General features: G+C 41.7%; 1 protein-coding gene across 4 annotated transcripts in view; it reads right to left on the bottom strand.

The window, feature by feature from the left end:
- lrriq1 (leucine-rich repeats and IQ motif containing 1) overlaps positions 1-17346 on the bottom strand; it is a 281000-nt gene that overhangs the window by 117050 nt on the left and 146604 nt on the right. For all 4 annotated transcript variants that reach the window (XM_038780687.1, XM_038780683.1, XM_038780684.1 and 1 more), the window contains exon 14: positions 14836-14929. In XM_038780687.1, coding sequence (XP_038636615.1) covers positions 14836-14929 — 94 coding nt within the window. The remainder of the gene's footprint in view (positions 1-14835; positions 14930-17346) is intronic.

Below are 17346 nucleotides of genomic sequence, written 5' to 3'. Positions count from 1 at the left end.
TCTTGATAATATTGGAAACATTTCTCAGGAAATATAAAAATATTCTTTCAGGGCCTGAGACTGTATAGCAGTAATTATGAACTCAGTACACGGTTAAAAACCCAGCTTCACTTCATTCAACAAGGTGTAACTTTCTCAAGGATTCTTTCCTAAGAAACTAGATATGGAAGTTCTCATCAGTTCAATGATTTCTGATTGATTACATTTTGGGGGGAACTTCAATAGTGCACTCCTTGAGCAAGTATAAAATCAGTGACAACAAATTTTGGATTTCTGTATTTAACAGCGCTTGTGCAGACTCCAGAAATTGCTGTCAGTTTCAGAGGAAAACTCTGTTCTGCTATCATTATTACCATAGATTCCAGATCGAAGCATAGAAGTAATCATGCCGATTATAAGAATTAAGAAATATAACACTTTTTTGCACTGAAAAATTGTTATAAGTACTGTAATTGTTTCATGACAAATCGTGCCTGAACTTTTCAAAATAACTACATAATGTTATCCAATTTTTGTTTTGCACTTATATGAAGTATTTAAACAGCCATTGACCTAGCGATAATGTTTTGATGATTTTGGGTTCTCTCCTTTCCAAATGAGAAACTAAAATAAATTTGCATAATTTTAATTATTTATTTACTTGTTCACTGTATCTTTATTCTTAACAGAAATGTAATCAGTTTATAAATATATGCCAGAGCTACCTGGTTCTTATCACATAGGTATTCCAAATGTCCCAGCATGTGGTAAGTGGAGGGTTCCTGCTATATGTAACAAGAAGCAATAAAATAGTCATGATTAATTTATCCAAGAACTATGTTCAGTCTGGTTGCCCTATGACAGCAATGATCTGTGGGTTTACTGTTGATTGCACGTTTAAGCCAAATGCTTATAATGAGCTCTGATTATGAACTTTGAGTAACCTTATTCCTAGACCCTGAATGATAGCAGTTCCCATATGTATGATGCTTTCATCTCCATGCCAGCTTTACACGCCCCAAAATGAAAAGTACTAAGAAATGTTAGGTCCTGCACAAGTGAAATTTTGCTTATAATATGTGCATTTCACATGCTTTACATTCCAAATTTTTAAAGAACACAACTAACTGTTTATCACAACTAGCTAACAGTTTGCTAGCACCATTCCATGGATGCAAAACAATGTCAGGTTTCAAAATCTCATATCCATTGCAATCAACCAAAGGTCAACCCATATGCAGCAACTGTTCACTCAGTAATATAGTTAGAACACTGTGTCACCCAATCATCAATTAGTTACATTTTCCCTACATTGAATGGAAATGAGTGGTAATTTCCATTGAATGCCTTTATGTTTTTCTGTTTTATGTTTGGAGATGCTTAATAAAATCAACCATCAACATTATGTGCTATTTGGAAGGCAGCCCAGTTAAACTGCCATGGTTAAAAAAAACCCACAAAATTATGTTCCAATTCAATCTTCCATGAATTTCTACGAACAGTTTATCTTGCTTATACTGTTGTGGAGATAATGCGACAAAGTGACTCTGGAAAAACAATGAGTGGGATTCTCCAGTCTGCCAGCCACATATGTTTCTCGGCCACGTGCCGTTTGCTGGCGGTAGGATTCTACCTTCCCGCTGATTGTCAATGGGATTTTCAATTGTAACCATCCACTCACTGGGAAACTCATGGGCAGGAATATGCTGCCGTCAGGAAAATTATAAGAAGTCTTAAAACGGCAGGTTAAAGTCCAACATGTTTGTTTCAAACACTAGCTTTCGAAGCACTGTTCCTTCCTCAGGTGAATGAAGAGGTATGTTCTGGAACATACCTCTTCATTCAACTGAGGAAAGAGCAGTGCTCCAAAAGCTAGTATTTGAAACAAACATGTTGGACTTTAACCTGGTGTTGTAAGTCTTCTTACTGTGCTCACCCCAGTCCAACACCGGCATCTCCACGTCAGGAAAATTGAATCGCAATAGCAGGAGAATTCCGGCCAATGTTTAGAACGGACTATTAACTGGTAATATTCAGCTAGATAATGAGGCAGTATTTCACAACACTAACAACAAATTTATGGTAAGAAGTCTTACAACACCAGGTTAAAGTCCAACAGGTTTGTTTCAAACACGAGCTTTCGGAGCACGGCTCCTTCTTCAGGTGAAGAAGGAGCCGTGCTCCGAAAGCTCGTGTTTGAAACAAACCTGTTGGACTTTAACCTGGTGTTGTAAGACTTCTTACTGTGCTCACCCCAGTCCAACGCCGGCATCTCCACATCATGGCAACAAATTTATGGATATCATACCTGCAAATCAAGACTTTAGTTGGTAATTTACAGACTCACGCTTACAAAAAAATTATGTTACAATTACTTTGGTTTCTGTACTGACTTTGCTAATGAAAACATACAGGTGAGTATCCTGCGGTGTATTGATGGATAATAAAACAAAACATGTGTATTTACTGCAGTACTCATTCTCATTGTATATTTCCTTAAAGTTTTTATTGATTATTTCCCCTCCTTTCAAAGCTGCAGTTATCACCACTCTCCTCAAACATCCTCCTACCCACTCTGTACTTGCAAACTGCAGTCCCATTTCAACCTCCCTTTCTAATACAAGGTTCTTGGGAGTGTTGTCACTACCTAAATTCATTATTCCCAAAGCTTCATATTTGAATCCACGCAATCAGGTTTCCAACCTGGTCGCAGTACTGAAAAGTTCCTTGTTAAAGTCAGAAATGCTATTCTCTGTGAATATGACAAGTGATCCCTTCTCATCCCTGACCTATATGCAGCTTTTGCCACAGTTAACCACACACCATCCTTCTCCAGCGCTTCTCCGTCATCCAGCTGGTTGGAAATACACCTGTTTGGTTTTATTATCCATCAATACACCGTAGGAGACTCGCTTGCAATTGCGTTCACTTCCCACTCTCATTCTGTTACTTTTGGAGTTCCCCAAATATATCATCTTAGCCCCCTTCTATTTCCCATTTATATGGTAGCCCTCAGTGTTATAATGTTGACAACAACTGGCTCTATCTTAACACCAGCTCGATGGACCCATCAATTGTCTCTAATTTGTCACTCTGTTTGTCCTATATAAATAATGGATGAGCAGAAATTTGCCCCAACTAAGTACTGGGAAAGCTTCATTGTCTTTGGGCCTTACTGATCCCATCCATGACAACTGTCTTAAAACTGAACAAAACAGTTTGCAACCTGGGTGTTGTGTTTGATTGTAAACTGAATTTCCAATCCCAGATTCACACTTCCACCTGCATAATGTTGTTCAATTATGACCTTTCCCCTGCTCATCTTCTGATGAAACTCTGATTCCTGCTTGTTACCTCTAAACTTGATGTTGCTGATACTCCCCGGCCATCTGCCGCCAACATAAACTTATGTTCACCCAAAATTCTGTTGCCCATGTCTTAACTAGCTCCAAATCTCATTTACCTATCACCCCTATGCTTGGTGAGATTCACTGGCTCCCCAACACACAATGCCTCAATTTTAAAATCCTCATCCTTAATAGGAATTTTCCAATCAACAGGGGAAATCACGGTGGTTGGGGCCACTATGAGGCACAATGGATAAAGTCAATGTTAACTAACAAGAATGACACCTCCCTCAGAATTAAGTGGCCCACTATAGGATAACTAGAACGGTCTGTTTGCTGAATGTACATAAGTGGCATGCACCCGGTGAGCTTCAGTTCATCTGCGACTTAGAGGTCAGTAGACAGTGCTTTTGCCTACTTTCAAGAGGGTTGCTGAGAGATATCGGGTGTCTATATCACAAGCTGCATCAAGGCAAGACCTGAGGGGAAGGGGAGAAATGGAGATTAGACTAAGGTGGTGGGGTCTGTGGAACACTAGAGGGGTGGGAGTGAATGGAGGCAGCATGGGAGGGGAGCAGGTGTGGAATATGAGGGGTGGGGATGAATGGAAGCAGCATTTTGTGGGGGGGGGGTGAGCAGGTGTGCAACATGCGAAGGGAGGGGGAGACTTGGGGCTGAGGCCACACTGTCAGGAGCATATTGAAGAAACCACCCTTGGGCTGTAGTGCCATGTTCGGGGACTCTACATGACATAGTCCCAGTCATGGGTCGGAGAAGGTCTCTGTTCAGTGACAGTTGTGCAAAGAATCGTGTGCAGATATGGTCAGTCACCTAAAGTATTTGGTCCTGGGGGTTCGAGCCATGGTACTGTGAGACAGAGAGGACTGTAACATTCAAGGGAGGTATCTGGATCCTATAAGTAGGTAGCTGACAAGTCATGGGGCGATCCCAAAATGTCTGGGTGTGTATGAAAAAGTGAGGGGTCAGATTGATAAAGGGATTGTGGATATCAAGATTAAAAGATTTGAGGGAGAACAGGAATATTCACATGAACAATAATGGGGTCAATGGTCAAGGGGGAAGTTGGATAGCGACAGGAGGAAGTGGAACTAGGATGTTGTGAGTTTGGAACAGGTGGGAATAATTTGATGGACACTTTGACTCGAATTAAGACCCTCGACATCTGGGTGGAAAACTGTTGTCATCTAGGATGATATAATCCTGCAAGAGGGCAGATTAAGGTTTAGGGACTGCATTGCTGCCTTGCATATTATAGGACACCATTCAATAGGAAATACTATTGATTTTTAATTGTATTAATTCACAGATACAAGCAGGAATGTAGAATGAAAGTTGCAGGCAACGCAGCCTTCTTGAGAGTTTTGATTTGAATGAGAAGGGCAGTTTGCCGACTGGTAAAATTCAGGAAATATCATCACCCTGATGAAAAAGAGCCAGCGCCCCGGAATGTCCCAGGTGTTGCCTCGGAAGAGCCAAATCCACAGACTTTTGGAGCACATACAGTGCAGAAGGAGGCCATTTAGCCCATCGAGTCTGCACCAACCCACTTAAGCCCTCACTTCCACCCTATCTCCGTAACTCAATAACCCCTCCAACCCTTTTTTTTTGGTTACTAAGGGCAATTTAGCATGTCCAATCCACCTAACCTGTACATCTTTGGACTGTGGGAGGAAACCGGAGCACCCGGAGGAAACTCACGCAGACACAGGGAGAAAGTGCAAAGACGGACATTATACATGGAGATGAGCGAAAAAAAGTACACAGGCTCCTTCATTTGTCCAGTGATGTGGTAGCTCATATTTGCCACATTCTGTGAGGAATACATGCTGTACCAACTTGGATGCTCCGAAGGTTACTGCTGCACTGAATGTTTTTGCCAGGGGATCCTTGCAGGTCTCAATAATAATAATAATAATTGCTTATTGTCACAAGTAGGCTCCAATGAAGTTACTGTGAAAAGCCCCTAGTCGCCACATTCCGACGCCTGTTCGGGGAGGCTGGTACTGGAATTGAACCCACGCTGCTGGTCTTGTTCTACATTGCAAGCCAGCCAGTTAGCCCACTGTGCTAAACCAGCCCCTGGTTACAGGGTAGTCCCAGGAGATATGGCTAATGATGCCTGTTTTTGGGCCAGAGAGAATATGAGGATGGATACAATGTTGCACAAGATCATTAATACAGCAGATAATTAGCCTGGTAAAGATGGTGGCTAGCACGAGGGGACATAGCCTTAAATTGAGGGGTAATAGATATAGGACAGAGGTCAGAGGTAGATTTTTTACGCAAAGAGTGGTGAGGCCGTGGAATGCCCTACCTGCAACAGTAGTGAACTCGCCAACATTGAGGGCATTTAAAAGTTTATTGGATAAGCATATGGATGATAATGGTATAGTGTAGGTTAGATGGCCTTTAGTTTTTGACTTCCCATGTCGGTGCAACATCAAGGGCCTGTACTGCGCTGTATCGTTCTATGTTCTATGTTCTATGTGTTTCTGATATTTGGACCGGTCATGCAAGACTCTTCAATACTTAGTATTGAAAGTGTCCCACATCATCGTTTGCTCCTGCACAACCACACAAAATGTTGCCAGAGGGAGGAGCTAGATGTCTCCTCGAATGAAGATGACTTGGAAGGATATCCTCAAGAGGTGATGATTCAGACGAGCGACATGAAGATGCCATTGTACGGGCATGACACAGTAGACTTTCTTGTTACACCCTCATAGCTACGAGATTTCTACAGGAATAAGGTGGAAACAACTTTTCACGATTGAAGTCTTCTTCAGGTTTCAATGCAGGGGACACAACAAATGTTTCATTGCAAGCATCAACATATAACATCAATCTCACAATTATCATGGAGGAAGAATTTATCACCTTCATCCCTAGCCACGGGGTCATCCTTGGAAAACACAATAACCTGAGAGCATGTGGCCATTGTGAAATGTACGAAGCGCTGTGCTGATGCATCTCCATAAACACATAATTCTGTCACCTTTCAACATGGTGTCAACAAGTCAAGGGGCATGATATTCTTCAAGTGGCTGAAACGTCATTGAACATATGGGTGCACTCATGGCAGCAGCTTACTAAGGTCCAAAAAAGGATAAACCTTCATCAATGGTTTCATCAAAGAAGAAACCTTCATAAAAGGATAAATCTTTATCAATGGTCAGCGCTTGTTCAATTCAAGAGATAGCTGCATTCAGACAACACCAGGGAAGATGTTACCAAAGACAGGTGTGTCCAGAACCAGGGGTCACAGTCTGAGGATTCGGGGTAAACCATTTGAAATGAAAATCGCTTATTGTCACGAGTAGGCTTCAATGAAGTTACTGTGAAAGGCCCCTAGTCACCACATTCCAGCTGGCCTGCCTTGGTCTGCTTTCAAAGCCAGCAATTTAGCCCAGTGTGCTAAACAGCCCGGACAGAGATAAGGAGATGTTTCTTCACACAAAGAGTGGTGAACCTGTGGAATTCATTGCCACAGGAAGTAGTTGATGCTGAAACTTTGAATATATTCAAGAGGCGGCTGGATATAGCACTTGGGGAGAATGGGATCAAATGCTATAGGGAAAAAGCAGGATTAGGCTATTGAGTTGGATGATCAGCCATGACCGTGAATGGCGGAGCAGGCTCGAAGGACCAAAATGCCTCCTCCTACTCCTATCTTCCATGTATCTATCCAAATGCCAGGTCTCATGTGTGAAAGTTTCAGAGGCCTCGTCTTGCTACTGAGCCCCAAGATGCCGCAGAGGATGCCTGCCAGTGGCATCAAAGGCCAAAGAGGGAATGAGGAGAGAGGATGAGAAGGGGAGTGTACACTTGGGGGAGGATGGGTGGTGAGAGTGGAGTGGCACCATTGGGAGAGTGGGTACACTTGTCAGCGACAAATTAAAAATCTTTACCACAACCAACATGACATCTCTGACTCTTTGTTCCGCAATGCAGACCGACCACCAATCCCATGCCCCATCCTCCCAGACATGAGGTCCTGGCACCGCCCCCCCCCCCCCCCCCCTGCCCACCCCCAGCCAGCATGCGCTACCCACGCACGCCCAGCCGCGGGAGGCTGCCCACCAGATACTCGAACAAAACGCTGCCATACCTTGACCACAGACATGTGCTCAGAGCTGGGGCCCATCCCTTGAGTGTTCAGAGATTGGCTGCTGCATCAGTGGTGTTGCTTCCCGCAGTGTTCAAGCACAGTGTCCAGGCATCATGGTCTGATTAGGATGCTAGGCAATAACCCCTAAATGCAACATGGCATGCCCACCCACAGAGATCTACTTGTGATGTGCAAACTTAACTACGATTACCAATTCCCTATTAGCAATATCCTTCATCTGTATTGCCAGAGGCCTCCGCGGTGAGTGGGACCTATGGGGGGTCGGTGGAGCAGAGACTAGGGTTGCCGGAGGAACACACGATACAGGGGTTGGCATAGAGGATCCGCGGTCGTTCCCCCCCCCCCTCCCCCCCCAGCAGAGCCACCCCCCTCACCCCACAGAGTTTATACCCAATCTCTGCTCTAATATCCCCAACCTCCCATGGTGGAAGACCGCGACCTGGGCTGCAGCATCCCCCCCCACTCCACCCTCCACCGAGCACAGGGACAGCAAGCCTCGGGTCCACGGGCTCATTGCCTGTGAGCAGATTATTACTCACCTCCTCAGGTCCCCGCAGCAGCCCTTCCTCCAGGTTCACATTTTCAAAAGGAGTGCTAATCGGCACCAGCGTGACTACTTGCTGGGGAGGCAGCTGGATCACAGGAGGCCGTTGGGCATGTGGTGTCTCCCGTTAACTGTATGGAATTAGAGCTTAAGCGGTGATTATTGTCTTCTTGTCAGGCGGGATTCCGATTTTGCCTACGGGAACAGGCTGGTTGCATCACAAACAGTTTGGCATCTGCCGCAGTTCGAGATTTTGGCCTCTCTCCCTATTCACCAGCCTCGTCGCGCTCTCGCTAGAGCATGAGGCCACTGAATCGTGTCCAATAAGAGCAATGTCATGCAATGAATTCCATATCAATTTGCATACTGTGCCTTTATAGGATTCCACAAAGCACTGCTGGGCAGCATTCAGGTCCAGATTGGATCCTCACAGGTAAGACTGAATTGTGACAAAAATCTGGATAATCACAAACCTTGAAAAACAATTCTCATGAGGCAAAAAAATATTTGTCTGAAATACAAGGGGAATATGTGTACTGTCCTGTCATCATTTTCAGATGTGAAATGCATTCGTTCATGCTGCAGATGGGGAAATAAAGGTGATTTACTATGATGAGATTGAATGAGACTTAATGGAACTGAAGAACAAGACAGGAGATAATTGTGGGGCTCATTTTGTACACTTGAGTGGATGCAACACCTTGCATCACATTGATTAGATATTCATTACCTGAGACCCGGAGAGGGATAAACGTAAAATATATTTACAATATACAGTGAAGGAATATCCATGTTACCTTTGTGCATTCATAAGTTCTCAATTTTTCCAATCTTACAGCTTTGTTGAGATGCTGCCCTGACATCCGAAGCAGAGGTTAGGCAGCCTGCTGACTGCTTTCGCCTTTTACCTGAGGTAACTTTGATGGGTGTTCTCCAGTGGCCCAAGCCTGTTCATGGCCTCCTAAACTGGAGGAGGTGCACTCTTCATGGCCTGACCAGCTGGAGTTGATGGGATCACAGGCAGAGGAATGTTGGAGCAGCAAGGCACTTTCTGAGTGTCTTGGGCGGATGTCCCTGTATGCCTGGCTGGTGATCCCCCTCCCTTTGGGTACACAAGGGCCTCTCCCTAGGCTCCTTGAGAAGGGGCATTTAGAGGGAGGTCCCCCTCTGCCCAGCTACTATTGGAATGCTAGAGCGATATTGTGATTGAATGCGCGCAAAATCGGCAGAAGCTGCTTGACCTAGGTCTCCAAGGTAGTTGCCACCCTTTGCATGGAAACCTCTATCAGCTTGCATGTCAACGCCACATTGGACAGAGAGTGGATGGAGTCCTCCATCTTTTGTTCTGGTCTGGTGACAGCCTCTGGCAACTGCCTCATTTTTCCTGCTAACCTTTGCATCTCCAACATTTCTCTCAGGGCCGAATCCAAAGGCTTGTCATCAGACTCAGACTCAGCTAGGGCCTGGTCTCCAGAGTCATCCGAATGTTTTGATTGATATCGCTCTTGTTCAGCACCTTGGTAATAGCAAGTGGTATGTCATCTTCTGTCATTGCACCTTTCTCAGAGATACTTGCCAACAGAATTTCACAATAACTATGTTGGAAATCACATTTACGTGCAAAAACTGATTTCCCATTGTGCTGTTACAGCCAAAACGTTGCAGCAGCTCTGAGAGACATCCGGCCTTTCGCTCAGAGCATCCCACCTTTTCCATTATCATTAATATGCAGAACATATGTCCAAAATCAAAAGGAAATGCCCCAACTGCATAGTCATTCTGGACAGGCAGGAGTGTGGAAATCTATGGACGCACAAAGACTGACATCACTTTGGTGAGGTGTAATGCAGCTCTCCGTAAGAAAGATGAAAAAAAAAACTTGCCATCGGCCTCCAGAATTCTCAATTAGCTCATACTGAATAGACTGGCAGAAATTGAAGGTGAATTTTAAGACTTGTAGAAAGATTTGAAATATTTAGCAAATGACTGACTAGTATAAGGCATTGCACTTTATTTATTAACCAAGCGATTAAAGCATAAAATTGCCATAAGATGTAGTTGAGGCAGAGAACATTGCATATTTTAATGGAAAATTGGATAAATATTTTAAGCAGGACAAGTTGCAGAACCTTGGCAAGAGATATGGGCAATGTAATTGGTATTAAATTGCAACAGCAAAGAGCTGACACAGATCTGGTAGGCTGCATAACTTTCAACTGTATAATAATTTACAGCCTGAAATATAAGATTACAAGAAAATAATTCCTAAATCTATTCAGCCAAGAGTACAATGATCTTCTCTTGTATCCTGGCTCCAAAATGTATTAATACTCACTCATGCACATGCTACGTGCATTTTCTATTGACTTTAATGTAGTTAAACATCCCAAATCACTTTATATGAGCATTCACAACAAAATTGACAGAACCACATAAGCAACCACATAAGCAAGTAATAGGACAAATGACTGAACATTTGTTCAAAGCAAAATGTGAAAAAGGGGTGAATCTGATTTCCATACAATTGAATAAATTATCATATAATTACCAGGTTTGACACTGCAACATCTACGATGTATCTCCCATCTACCTGTCCGGTGGCAGGACATCACACTGATGCAAATCAAAAACCAGTCATGGTGATCACACAGAGGGTGCGGAGCTGCTTGTAGCCCCTGGGGGTTGAGGGACATTCCTAGGCATTGTCTCCCGGCACCCTGGCAGTGCCCCCCCGGGATACTGGCAAGGGGGATTCTCTCTTCCATGGGGGGGGGGGGGGATTTCCCTTCTGCATGTGGGGTGGGGATGTTCCCCTTATCCCATGTCCGTGGGGGGTTCCAATGTCCATGGAGAGTGGGTCCTATGTCTGTGGGGGGGGGGGGGGGGGGGGGTCATATGTCAGTAGGTGGTCTCCTGTTTGTGGGATGAGGGGGTGGGGCTTAAATTTAACTTTGAGCTTGGCGTGCCCCTTTCCGATCTCAGATTTCCGGTGTTGTTGACATTGTTAGATCCTGCCTCTTCAGCTGGCTGTGATCCTCTGAAATTGCAGCCTGCCGTTAAATCAAGTGTGAAAAGGCGTTTGTGAAGCCGGTGAGTTGCACACAGCTTTTCTCGTCTGATCCAACAATTTTAGGAAGATTGCACCCATAGTTTCATTGTCTATCTTTGGGGGTTATCTTGTAATATCCTTTCTATATATATAGCTTTTATCATATGTGTTTTATTTTTTACTGATGAACGTTTTAATCCTTCACATTATAAAAGTTATCACTGGAGTTATGTGCCTTTGAGTTCAGTGGCTGTCCCTCCTGGTGTCTACAATAGACAAATAAGCAGACTACAATCAACCGAGACAGATTTCAATCTGAAATTTGGTTTGCTCAATTTAACACCAGTCATAACAAGTCAAGGGCTGTTTGCGGGACCCAAATTCCTTGATTGGATTGGAATTTGTCAATTTGAAAGATACGAGTCAGTAGAGGGTACTGAACTCAGGAGTTTGTGGTTGAAGAATATTAAAGCATTGCATTTCAAAATGGCTATTTGCTTGTTGATAAGACTTTTTTGGGATTGGAAGGAGTAAATGTGGCTTATCTGAAATCTTTGACTTAGACTAAACAGAAAGTTAGCAGATAAAGTGGAGGTGGAAGGAAAAGCTGAATTTTGTAAGACAGATATGATTAAGGTATTTACCCAATATTTAAAGTTAGAGGAGGAGACACCTGAAATGAGTGTCACAGTTATAGGCTGTATGACTTCAGTTACAAATGATGCAGCTTGAGATAGAAAGAGAGAGAAAGTCAGAGACGCAAGGAGGAAAAATAAAGAGAATGACAATGAAAATATTTGAATTGGAAGAAAAAGACAAAGAAAAGAAACTGATGCAACTTGAATTGGGTAAAAAAGAATAGTTGAAAGAAATAGAAGTGGAAAAAGCTTCAATGGGAAAAAGAGGAAGAAAAAATAAGATTGCAAGAAATGGAAATGAGAAATCTTGAAGACTCTCAAAGGGAGAACAAAATCAGACTGTCTACTTGGTGAGACAAAAGCTTAGAATTAAGAAGAAATAATAAATAGTGGTTCAGGCAATGGATTTTAATTGTCTTGAGGAATTTGATTGAACTAAAAATCTTTGTTTCATGCCTAAATTTACTGGGGATGAAGTTGAAAGATATTTTACCTTATTTGAAAAGATAGCATTGAAGTTCAATTGGCCAAAGGATGCTTGAACTATAATGTTACAAAATGTCCCATCAGGTACAGCCATGAATGTGTATGCTAGTTGTCAGAAGAACAATCTGCAGACTACAAAATGGCTAAAATGGCAATATTAAATGCTTATAAACTTGTCCCTGAAACTTATCAATTAAAGTTTAGGATCATAAGATTAATAAGGTTCGAGGAGTCCAAATTAAGCAAAAGTAAACAATATTTATTGTACAACAATTATATACATGTGTATCGGTTGAACCTGACCAGGTATTCTCTCTTGTTGATCGGTTCTAGACTGGCCAACCTTTTATACAAGTCAGGGTAAGCTTCTACTCCTCCAGGAGCACGTGGAAAACAATCATCCCCACACAGTATGTCCCATATAGGTTATTGTGGGCGACTTCAATTGATTATGGGCGACTTTAATCTGCATATTGATTGGATGATTCAAATTAATCACAGTACAATAGAGGAGGAATTTTGGGAGTGTATACAGGATGTTTTTTTGAACAACTATATTGAGGAATCAACAAGGGAACAGACTGTCTTGGACTGGGTGTTATGTAATGAGAAAGGATTAGTTGGCAATCTAGTTGTGAGACAATCCTTGGGATGAGTGACTATAATATGGTAGAACTCTTTATCAAGTTTGATTCTGAGACCAGGGTCCTAAACCTCAATGATGATAACTATGATGGTATGAGGCATGAGCTGGCTATGGTGGACTGGGAAACATTACTGAAAGAAATTATAGCAGACAGGCAATGGCAGGCATTCAAGGAACGAATATGTGAACTCCAAAAGTTGTTTATTCCAATTTGGTGCGAGAGTAGAAAGGGAACTGTGGCCAAACCATGGCTTACAAGGGAAATTAGAGATAGTATTAGATTCAAAGAAGAGGCATATAAATTAGCAAGAAAAAGCAATAGACCCAAAGATTGTGAACAGTTTAAAATTCAGCAAAGGCAGACCAAGGGATTGATTAAGAAGGGGAAAATTTTAAAGTAAACTAGCAGGGAACATAAAATCTGACTGTAAAAGTTTCTACAGATATCTAAAGAGAAAAACTCCACGATTCAAAAAGGTAGGTAGAGAGCAAACAAGGAACTATAGACCAGTGAGCATAACGTTGGTAGTAGGGAATTTGCTGGAGTTTATTATCAAGGATTTCATCGTACAGCATTTAGAAAGGAGTGGTGTAACAGCATGGATTTACGAATGGAAAATCATGCTTGATAAATCTACTAGAATTCTTTGAGGATGTTGCCAGTTGAGTTGACTTGGGAGAACCGGTTGATGTGGTTTATTTAGACTTTCAGAAGGCTTTCAACAAGGCATCACACATCAGGTTAATATGTAAAGTTAAAGTGCATGGAATTACAGGTAGTGTCTTGACATGGATAGAAAGCTGGTTAGCAGACAGGATGCAAAATGTTGGAATAAATGGGTCTTTTTCTGATTGGTAGACAGTGACTAGTGGGGTAACACAGGGATCTGTGCTAGGACCCCAACTGTTCACATTATATATTAATGATTTGGAAGAGGGAACTAATTGTATTATATCGAAATTTGCAGATAATACAAAGTTGGGTGGGAGGGTGAGCTGTGAGGAGGACGCAGAGATGCGTCAGCAGGATTTGGACAGGCTGACTGAGTGGGCACATGCATGGCAGATGCAGTATAATGTGGGTAAATGTGAGGTTATCCGCTTCGGTAGCAAAAAATAGGAAGGCATATTATTATTTGAATGGGTGCAGTTTGAGAGAAGTGGATACTTAGATTATTACAATAAGAAAGAAACCTAATGAGACATTTCAAATCAGGTTTTTGAATGGGTGTTTTATTCCACTGCATTTTAAAATATGCCATTTTTATTATATGGCTCATAGGTTCTGTGCATTGTGCATACTGGGTGAATGATTATGTCTCCATGTGCACCTATGATCTTCCTCCTGCCCATGCTTTCATGGAGCAACAATTGGGTGTAACAAGGCCCTTGAAGCCGAGGCTGTCTGCCATGTCGGAAATTTGCAAAGAAATGCAAAGAAGATCAGCTGAATTGTTTTCTGGTTCAAATGTCAACCTAATGCCATGTGCTCCGTAGCACCAACATCCACCCATCCCAGTGCCAAAAATCTTGAGCTTTTTGTGTTTTATTTCTAAACCAACCATCATTTAAAATAAACGTTATACTTATTGTATTTTCAACAAATTTTGTAAATACCAGAGTGGCACTGACAGGTAGCCCGGGTGGCACTGCTTCTCACGAGATTTAACAGCCTCATCGCGTCACCAAATCGGGCGCAACAAGGCCATTCAATTGCGCCCAATATATAGTTGCATTACAATGTATTTGTTAGGAAAGCAGAACCATATGATTAATTTAATAGATGAATGCAATTAACCCATGAATTCCTACTTTTTATACAATTAATGTAATGGAATATTAGTCTATACAATGAGTATAGATTCTACATGTGATACAACATGTGAAATACTGCCATTTAAATTTTTATTGAGGCATTCTTAAATTTTGTATTAAATTCAGTAATAGACTACCCTGCCTGTCAGACAGCAAAGTTTGAAAAATGCATTTGGCTCACCTCCAGTCTGACTCTTGCTGAAGTGGATTCCCATCTAGTGACAACTCCAGCAGACTATTACATCCATCACGACATAAAAGGAAGCTTTTGAGATCTATGTTAAAGAAAACAGATTCAAAACTGATTTAACAGATAAAACAAATAATATGGGTAATATATATGTTCTAAAAATCAGGAATGTTGGAAAAACAATTTGAAGGGCATGACTTTTACAAAGATAAATATATTAATATTCTATATTTTACAATATTAAGGACTTTGTCAGTTCATGACACTGCAATGTATAAATTACAATGGAGTGCTTTATTCCAACGCAAAACAAAGTATAAAACATAAAGTTAAAGTTTCTCTCCTACTTTCAAAACAACCTACAGATCTGACTTACATCACATTATATGGGGCTAAAGATTTAAAGCTACACATATACTTGTAATTCAATAATGCTGTGTTGAAGTAGCAATTGGATTTGTGTTAACCGTAACCTGGTATATGGCAGATCTGTCAACTCCTGTAAAGAGGAAAGATGGGTTAATATAAACACTTCCTGCAATTTTACATATTTTATAGGTACTGACAAACCAGTTGCAGATCTCCAGAATTAACTATTGTATTTCTGCAGTACTTATCTTTTCTAATCTAGTAAATTGTTTAACTCTTTCCTTGACTATGAGATATCCCAGTGGCACCATCACAACAATCTTATCGGTCTCAAGGTGGCCTTATATGATGGTACTGTGACAGGATGGCACAATCATCTTAACGCATGGAATACACAATCTACTACTCTTAAAAGCTATGTAGGGGTCAATTTTGACCTCCAATGTCCCCAGTTCATGCTTTGTGAACTCGAAGTGCACACAAGGAATCCAAACACATGATTATAAAATTAGAATGGATGTAATATTGTGGGGCTGTACATGCAAATTCCCATTAAGTGCCCCCAATCAGCAGAGCTAAACATGAAAATACATGACATGAATGATTACTTTCAGAACACAGAAATTCAAAGAGATAAATACAAAATGAATACTATTTGTCAACATAGTTGTACAATCTTGGATAGACCAGTATGCTGTTTAGAAAGAATATTAAAAAAAGTAAGTCATCTTGACTCGCTTTAAATCCAACCATTATACAAAACACTTGCTGGTCAGATTCCTGCAGCAACCTATCTCAATGCAATCTTTCACATTTCAACAGTTTCAGGCTGGGGAGAGAAATAATTAAAATGTAAACAATGCAGAATGATTGGTTCAGTTTGTGTATGACAGACAGCTCCTTGCTAGTTTTGAGTGGTCAGGCATTCAAATTCAGGAAGCCCTGCTGAATTGGATATTAAAAAAATGTTCTGTGTTGATCCAAGAATCTGTTTAAAAACCCAGAGGAAAAGATCATTCTTGATTTCATAATTAGAAAAGAAAATCAATTTATATTTCCATGGAACAGTTTAAACAGAAAAACACTTACAAACTATTGACAAAAGATTCCTTGTTTTTGAATTTACAGTCCATTTATTATATTGACAACTGGAGAGGTTAGGTGGAAAGTTACCTACTGTAAATACATATCATGCAACTGTTGCGATTGTTCACCTTCTGCAAAATTATTCACCTGATATTGTAAACTTAAATGAGGTCTGATATGATGTAAAACTGCTTTCAAAGAATGGTGTTGAGATCTTATGGAGACATCGGATAAGACAGAGTGCTAAAAACTACCAGTCGCCACCTGATGTTCAATTCAGTAGCTGATTGGAAATAGGAGACTAACAAAGTAAGGATAAGGCTTTAATTTTCTGATTTGAAATATGTGGCAAGTGATGGCCCCCACAGAGCTGCCCTTGGGCCAACGGTGTTCATCCTATATCTCAGATGACACTGGGTTAGGAGGCCCTAATCATTTAACACTGGTTTGAACACAGAAAAAATAACATTATAATCAGTGTCTTAGGTTGTGGAGAACTTCATTTTCGCAGGTCATGCAACAATATAGTTACATGGTTTGCTCCAGTAGCATTATATTGGAGGACCAGAACATGTTTTCGGGCAGCACGGTAGCATTGTGGATAGCACAATCGCTTCACAGCTCCAGGGTCCCAGGTTCGATACCGGCTTGGGTCACTGTCTGTGCGGAGTCTGCACATCCTCCCCGTGTGTGCGTGGGTTTCCTCCGGGTACTCCGGTTTCCTCCCACAGTCCAAAGATGTGCAGGTTAGGTGGATTGGCCATGATAAATTGCCCTTAGTGTCCAAAATTGCCCTTAGTGTTGGGTGGGGTTACTGGGTTATGGGGATAGGGTGGAGGTGTTAACCTTGGGTAGGATGCTCTTTGCAAGAGCCGGTACAGACTCGATGGGCCGAATGGCCTCCTTCTGCACTGTAAATTCTATGTCTATGTTTTGTAAAGTATATATTTAGGTGGTTTGGACCATCTGTTCCATTTTTTAAGGTATTTTCTAATCTACAAGCTTGTGTCCTGTAAATCATTCTTTCTCCATACATTTGAGACTAGC

Source organism: Scyliorhinus canicula, chromosome 20 (assembly GCF_902713615.1).
Source record: "Scyliorhinus canicula chromosome 20, sScyCan1.1, whole genome shotgun sequence".
Lineage (NCBI taxonomy): Eukaryota > Metazoa > Chordata > Chondrichthyes > Carcharhiniformes > Scyliorhinidae > Scyliorhinus > Scyliorhinus canicula.
Note: the sequence above shows the minus strand (reverse complement) of the source record. Positions and strands in the feature narration are given on the sequence as shown.